The 8,052-nt window shown below is 37.1% G+C and overlaps 1 protein-coding gene across 9 annotated transcripts in view; it reads left to right on the top strand.

The window, feature by feature from the left end:
• PTPRD (protein tyrosine phosphatase, receptor type, D) overlaps positions 1–8,052 on the top strand; it is a 572,360-nt gene that overhangs the window by 403,859 nt on the left and 160,449 nt on the right. For all 9 annotated transcript variants that reach the window (XM_010856985.1, XM_010856991.1, XM_010856992.1 and 6 more), the window contains one exon: positions 4,028–4,118. In XM_010856985.1, coding sequence (XP_010855287.1) covers positions 4,028–4,118 — 91 coding nt within the window. The remainder of the gene's footprint in view (positions 1–4,027; positions 4,119–8,052) is intronic.

Genomic DNA, 8,052 nt, shown 5'->3' with positions numbered 1-8,052 from the left:
GAGAAACTTCCACATAAGGAAGATTCTGAAGAAGTTAATAGATGGCAAAGATCTGTAAGAGAAGACCATAACATAGCTGAATTGTATAATCTTCCAAGAGAAGGGGCTGGGTTTTTTTTGGGGGGTGGGGGAGGGGTGGCTTCCTAGGTGGTGCAGAGGTAAAGAATCCGCCTGCTGATGCAGGAGACGTAAGAGATACGGGTTCAGTCCCTGGGTCAGGAAGATACCCTGGAGTAGGAAATGGCACCCCACTCCAGTATTTCTGCCTGGAGTATCCATGGACAGAGGAGCCTGGCAGGCTACTACAGTCCATGTTGTTGCAAAAAGTCAGACAAGTCTGAGCGTGCACACACACATGTGTGCACATTGTATTCTGTAGCAAAAGTGTAGAGGGAAAGACACCTACAAGAAGCAACAGGGAACTGGGAAAGAAACCCCAAGCCCTAAACGTGGGTTCATGGCTGAGGGAGGGGGTAAATTGACGAGCCACTGCTGGAGAAGTCTACAATGGAGGCAGTATCCTGATGGGACAGCTAAGCCTCACGAAAGGCAGATGGGTGGTTGTTTATGAAATTGTAATTGCTGAGAATACAGTTGAGATGTATGGACTTAGACCCAGGAGTTCCAAATCCCCTCCTCCTCATTTCTTCGGGAGGTGAGAGCTACTTTGAAGCAGGTTCCACTTTGCCTGCCCTAGTTGAATGCTTTAGAGATCTCGGAGAGAAAAGGTTATGGATATCTGGCCACACTGTTAATTAATTGTTATGGGGGAGGCTGTTCAATTCTCATCTGAGCCACAAATGACATGAGTAGTGGAGGAGTGCTGCAGAAGAAAGAACGCATTCTTTTTTCATGTACAAGAATGGCAACTCAGAGTATGGAAGCAGAAACAAAATTCATAGAATTCATCAGCTTAACCTGGATTTAGAAGATTCTGAAGGAAAACAATGGGAACTCTCTGATCGTGTGCAGTATCATCGCTTTAGGCAAAGAGAAGCTATTCTGACTTTGTGCAGTTGGTAGTGAAAAGCAAGAGTTTCCCTGCCAAGTGTGTTTATCAAGTCCAGCCGCAGTGTCATTCTGTACGCTAGGTTGCAGCCCCTGTCATTCTTCTCCAAGCTGATTTAACATGATGGACTTGTTTGGCAAATCCTTCAGGTGGTGGGAGGACAGGAAGAGGAGGAAGCTTACTCTGGATCATAAACTAAAAGATATTGGCCTCACTCATATACTCTATTCTTCCTTCTCCTTACCCTCCTTGCTCATCAAGATTATTTGTAGGAAAGAAAACGGATGGCCAAGTGATGCGATTCCATGAGCCTGCTGATGAGTTCTTCAGAGCTCCATGGAGAGAATGCAGCTAGTGCTGTCTGGTTTGACTTGAATTTCTAGGTCAGGGAGAAAAAAAAAAAGTTTGATAAGTCCTTTAATCTGCATCTCAGTGAATTTCCCTGTCCTCCTGTGTCTGCGTTCTCATCCGTCTCTCCCACTATGATGGTCAGTACCAGCCCGTAGCAGCTGGCTTCTGTTAAGTGCTATATGATGCACACTCTTCTGAGCACTTTGTGTTCATTCATTTTCCCTCAATAAGTCTGATATTATTTACTCACATTTTCAGAATGTGCAGCTGAGATTCAGAGATGTTAGATGATCAACCAGGGATCACACGGCTTATTAGTGGCAGAACCTACATTCTGGGCTAGATGTGTCTCTAGATGCCACATTCTTTACTAGAAACACTCTAGATCTGCACAGCCCAGCAAATGTCATGAGAGCCACATGTGAAATATTACACTTTCTAGGAGGTATGGTGAAAAGTACAAAGAAATGGGTGTAATTAATTTTAATTACATATTTTATGAAGCCCAATATATCCAGAATATTATCATTTAACATGTGACCATTATTAAAAAATATTGCTATAATATTTTACATTTATTTTTCATATTAAGTTTTTGAAATCCATTGTCTTTTATATAGCTGTCAGTTCAGACTAGCCACATTTTAAGTGTTTGATAGCCACTGGAGGCTAGCGGCTACCATACTGGACAGAGTTGCTCTAGACTCTGTTTATGGAAATGGAGTTCTTAATCACAAAGTATTTGCTGAGTTTATTACAGATTTTGCCTTAAGAACAATGAAGGCTACTGTGAGTGTGATTAATCTCTGTAATAGAATGTGACACAAGCTTGATGGAGCCCATCCTGCTCTCATTCCTTTCCTGAGTGGCAGCCTTCTCTTCTAAAGGTGTTGTTCATTTCCACAATAAATTTCCACAAAATTTATAGAGTCTAAGAAGTGCTTTATGATACAAAGTAAATGAAACAAAAGCAGACTCTTGCCATAGTTTACACACACACACGCTTCCCCAGTGGCTCAGTGGTAAAGAGTCCGCTTACAATGCAGCAGATGCGGGTTCAATCCTTGGGTTGGGAAGATACCTTGGAGAAGGAAATAACAACCCACTACAGTATTCTTGCCTGGGAAATCCCATGGACAGAGGAACCTGGCAGGCTACAGTCCATGGGGTTGGAAAGATTCAGACATGATTGACTAAGCACAGCATGCATGCACACACACACGTACACATATATGTAAATGTATGTATGTAGGTATAATATATAGGTTTATTTCCCCTTTGGCTTCCCTTGTGGCTCAGCTGGTAAAGAATCTACCTGCAATGCGGGAGACCTGAGTTCGATCCCTGGGTTGGGAAGATCCCCTGGAGAAGGGAACGGCTACCCACTCCAGTATTCTGGCCTGGAGAATTCCATGGACTAATTCCATGGACTGTATAGTCCATGGGGTCACAGAGTCAGACATGACTGAGTGACTTTCACTTTCACTTATATCCCCTTACTGTTTTATCTTGAGCAATTATTCCATCTCTATGAATTTTATTTATTTATTTGGTCAGTTACCTGTTCTTAAAGTTCTTTTTTTTTTTTTAAACAAGGCAAAGGGAAATTATGCATTTCCTATAATACATGAACAGTAGGAAGTGATTAATGTGCTGTTATTATACATCTATGTTCAAAGTCTTTGTATAGGAACTACCAAAAATCAGTATGAACAAAGTGCCTGTGAATACAAGAGCAGGGTATACACTATATAGAAGTCAAATAATTTTACAAATAACCTGTATCTGTTTGGGGACAGGTACTGTTATACATAAAGTGAAGTTGACCATTCTCAATGTGAGGCCTTGCTTATTAATCTTTTTGTCTCTTCCTGTAAGTGTGTTATATTGAAGTCTATTTTTAAACCCTCAGATGGTGACTGTCTCAAAATTTCTGCAGTTCTACCTTAAGATGTGCAATTTGATGGGTAGGAAGTGAGGAGAACCTTTATGCCTTTATATATTTAATAACTGTGAGATGACAAGTAATTTTTATGCTTTTATTTTTTCCAAATAAAAAGTACTTATATGGTGTATAAACAAAATCATCATCATTGTACAGGCATTTGTATGACCTTAGAGTAATTTTTGAGGAGGGCGTGGCAACCCACTCCAGTATTCTTGCCAGGAGAATCCCCATGGACAGAGGAGCCTGGCAGACTACAGTCCATGGGATCACAGAGTCGGACATGACTGAGCAACTAAGCACAGCACAGCACAGAGTAATTTTTATTACACATCTTCTTTTTAAAAAACCCTCTTATAAATTAATGTTATAGAAAATTCTTGGCTCAGCAGCCTGTGGTGGTGGATTTCAATATACCTGCCTTGCATGTGTCCAGCAACAGGGTACTAACAAACTCTTTCTGTTCTGTTTATGATACCTAATAAAGGGCAGTCAACCATAGTAATATTACCATACAAGATCATTGAAGTTACACAGAAATGTCTACCCATGTTGTTTTTAAAATTGGACAAACTGGTGGTTATTTGTCATTGATGGACAAGTCACCCCATAATCATAATTTGCTTTCAATCTCAATCACTGGTCTGCGGAAGATTTAAGGATATATCCATCTTCTTTTCCCTCTGAACTAACCTTATTTTTATCTGTCTATTCTCGTGCAGAGGTTACTACATAATAATTGTGCCTTTGAAGAAATCTCGTGGGAAATTTATCAAGCCATGGGAGAGTCCAGATGAAATGGAATTAGATGAGGTAAACTGTGTTTTGGGTGGTATCTTTGATTAGTTACTTAATTTTTAAAATAAATCTTTCCTCTCTATGGAGACCTTTCAGCATCTGATCTGGGCGGATCAGCTCCTACATGGCTGGCTGGTCAACTGCCTAGTTGGATGGTTCAGTGCTATGGGCATGTTAACCTCTTGGGATCCCAACAAAGAGCTTTTTCTTTAATTAAAAGACATTAAGCTGCTGTAAAGCTTACAACCTATCTAATCTTTGTTGGCTTTAATATTTTGCCCCTTGCTCCTTGTAAAGCATAATGCAGAGGTGTGGAAGGAGAAGTGAATTGTCAGCAAAGACTTAATCACCACTGTTAGGAATTCCAAGGTCCACTTCATTAGTGCAGTGGTGGTTGAGGTTGTTAAAAATGCTAAGTTACAGTTTGCACCAGAGTTCAACATTTGACCTACTATGTGTTCTTGACCAATTGCCGACAAAATTGTGCTGATTAGCACATTTTTACTTCCTTCTGTATTTTATAGGATTTCAGAGTCAAAAATGCATATAACTTTAGGAGCAAACAAATCACAGAATTTTGAGCTGAGCAAGAAATATGGTACAAAAGTACCGTAAAGTAGTATGATTTTAATTTCTAAAATCTTATAATAACAACAGTAAGTACATTGGTATTTAATGTTTTGGTATTTAATTTACCAAATAAAATACCAAGTACATTGGTATTTAATTTAATACCAAAACAAAACATTGGTATTGTTTTTGCAAAAAGAACTTTTTTTGAAAGTGAATACATACAATATAGAACAAGAGCTAATTTTTCATATTCACATTTTGAAATACCATAAAGGAGAGACTTTTATGATTTTAATATGATTCTAGTCTGAATCAGTTCAGAAGTCAAAAAGCCCAAAGCCCCTATTTGGGGAAATCTGATATTTTAATGTACTGAATTTATTTACAGCATGTTGTACCTCTTTTAAATCAACCTGTTATTCTTAGGTATTTTCTCTCCATCAAATTAGTTCATACAAAGTAAAGAAAAGCAGAAATTTCCTAACTGCATTACAGGGAGATGATGTTTATTTCATTCATGTCTGTACTAAGGAGACTATGATCTTGAGAGATAAGGACTGTTAACTTCTTTTGGCAAACATATGTCATCCCTAGAAGTATGGTTCACCACCACCCATTTCATTTATCTGACTTCAAGTTGATCAAGTTTGGAATGGGAGATGAGTTCAAGGTTAGGTCTGTGTTTTGTGTCAAGGTGTAGTGATTAGATAAGCATTGAAGGAGTGTAAAATGAGGCACATTTCTATAATGTTGTCAAGTAATTTAGGCTTTATATTTTACTTTTTTTTTCTGCTGGTATTAAAGGAACAAAATCCTTTTTATGCTGTCAGAGGAGTCTATCTGCAAATGCCAGTTGATGAGCTGTTCTGTAAACATTTTGAAACAAGTCATGGTTTACTTGCAACTCATCAGTTGATCCTAACATATTCTTTATTATTTTAATTAATTCTCAGCTAAAATATAGAATTCAGTTGGAATTGGATTTAAAATGGAAAGGCAACTTATAAAATCTGACTCTATCTATTGAAAAAAAGTTTCCAAGGAGTTAAGATCCAAGCCAAAAATGATATCAAATACTTAAAAAAAAAAAAAGCTTTCCTTAGAAGTAGAGCCATTTGATAGTAAGTAATAACAGGCTGATTCTCTTTTATAGCCAGGTTTTAACCTCCAAAATGTACAGCAATTCTAATGGATTAAAGTATAGAGCTATATGACATTGAACTTTCTTGCAATTAAATTCTATGGGTCTCTGCTGCTGATTCCCATAACAAAGGGTCATTTTAATCATCCCACAAGTTGTGGTGCATTAATCTGTATAATAGTTCGATAAAGAACATTTATTAATTCAAAATTTTGGGGTCAGGATGGGTTCTTTCCCACTTTTGTTACTGATATAATTGAGACCACATTGTAGAATTAATGGTGGAAGAAATAAGATATGCATTGACTGGAAAATGAAAATTATTTCTGATAAAAAACTAAAGCCCTTGATACATCTTCTGGAATTACCTCCAGTACATCTTGTAACTATTGTGGAGGGAACAAATGAAAGTAGGCTATGGCCTCACTTTGTGCTTACTCATCCAGGTTCTGATTCCTACAGACAGGGTTTTTTTTCCCCTACCATGGATAATAAAAGCATTGTAGTAATTTTATCTATAGCTTGGTACTGCCAGGTTTGACAAAGCTGTGTTCCTCTCTTAAATGTATTTGACCAAGTGATTTTTTAGAAAGGCCTATAATTCAAATCACTGAAACCCTATCATCGAATAGAATGGTGGCCTAAGGGGATTTCCACATGTGTGCTTCACATCGAGGCCCAAGAAAAATAGCAAGAGGCTTTCTAAACACAGTCACTCTCAGATTTGTCTTCTGAGCTCATTTATCCTTTGTCTGGGGATAATCTTCACATAATAAATTTATAGACTGGAAGTCTTAGTTGTCAAGGTCAGACTGGGCAGAGCAGACCTTGATAGTCAAAATGAATTTTGGACAGAATGACTCCTAAAATGTTAGTTATATTTAATTCAGGGCAAGTCTTATAATATATCATAAGCTTTCATCGCATTGTACTTCAAAGGCTTGCTATAAAATAATGTGGTCATTTGTGGTTGTAACTTGAACATATTGGCTCACTCATGTCATCTGAGCACACTTGACCCATTTAAAGTATAACACAGGAAGCATCCCACAGAGATTAGGGCAGCCTAAGGTTCCAGGTTTGACCTTAGGGAATGGCAGCATTGGGTCTAAGGAGGACCAAAACACTGAAATATTTTAAGGTACTTCCTGTAAGTCTTCTAAAGAAAGCCCAGCAAAAGGTACTCACTCATGACAGTGATATGGATGAATTATGACAGTTGCCTACATCTGAAGTATGAATAAAATCAAGGTAGGGTTTGATCAGTGAAGTAGAAGAGGGGACACAGTTGCATAAACAACTGATGGTAAATGTTTCTGATTAACCAACTTCAAAAAGCTTTTCAGCTCATCTGTACTGCATTTGTCCTTCTCAAAGTAGTGGCCCTTCATCTCCTACATATCAACAAGAACCTATGTAGTGACTTTTCAAGTATATGTTAAACATTTACATAAGAATTTTAAAAAATATTTAAAGAATCCAGAAGAAAAAGAAAGTATGCATTTTTCTGTGTTAATGAAAGCAGATACACAAAAATCATATATTTAAGTATAGACTCAGTTAAAACAGTTAAGAGTAGTAATTTAGCCTAATGTTGCATTTGTGTTTCTTTTATATTGTGCAGCCTCCAAGTAAACAAAAATATGGTTGTAAAAAATTTCTTACAAATAATTTCATTGTACCAATTGAATCCAATATTATTACTTTCTATTGTGCCTCAGTTTCCTCATTTATATAGAGGTAATAATAATCTATCTTATAGAGTTTTTATGAGTAAATGAAATACGCTATGTTTAGTCTCTTGAGAATGGTGCCTGGCACCTAGTAAATGCTTAACAAATACAATTGTTATTGCCATTATCATTATTATAAGAAAACCTAAATTTGACAACAGGATTGAAAGATAGTGCTATATTTCTAGACTAGCTTTATTTTAGGCCAGCTGGTCCATAACTGATCAGTCTATCTGAATTTATCATCAGATGGTCCAATTTTACTTAAGTCTACTGTGGTTTTCCTAAAAGAGCTTACATATTAAATAATTTTAATTGTATCAATAAACTCAAATTTTAACAGATTTGAGAACATTATAAATTAAATATTCAGTAACATGGGCACAAATTATATATATAACCAAAAGAGTAACTTTTACATTTTTAGATTATAATTTTGACCAGCTTAGCGCATTTACAACTTTGCGTTAGAGACAAGTTTACCATCAGGTTCCTAACAGAA

This window comes from Bison bison, unplaced genomic scaffold (genome assembly GCF_000754665.1).
Source record: "Bison bison bison isolate TAMUID 2011002044 unplaced genomic scaffold, Bison_UMD1.0 scf7180017864376, whole genome shotgun sequence".
NCBI lineage: Eukaryota > Metazoa > Chordata > Mammalia > Artiodactyla > Bovidae > Bison > Bison bison.
Note: the sequence above shows the minus strand (reverse complement) of the source record. Positions and strands in the feature narration are given on the sequence as shown.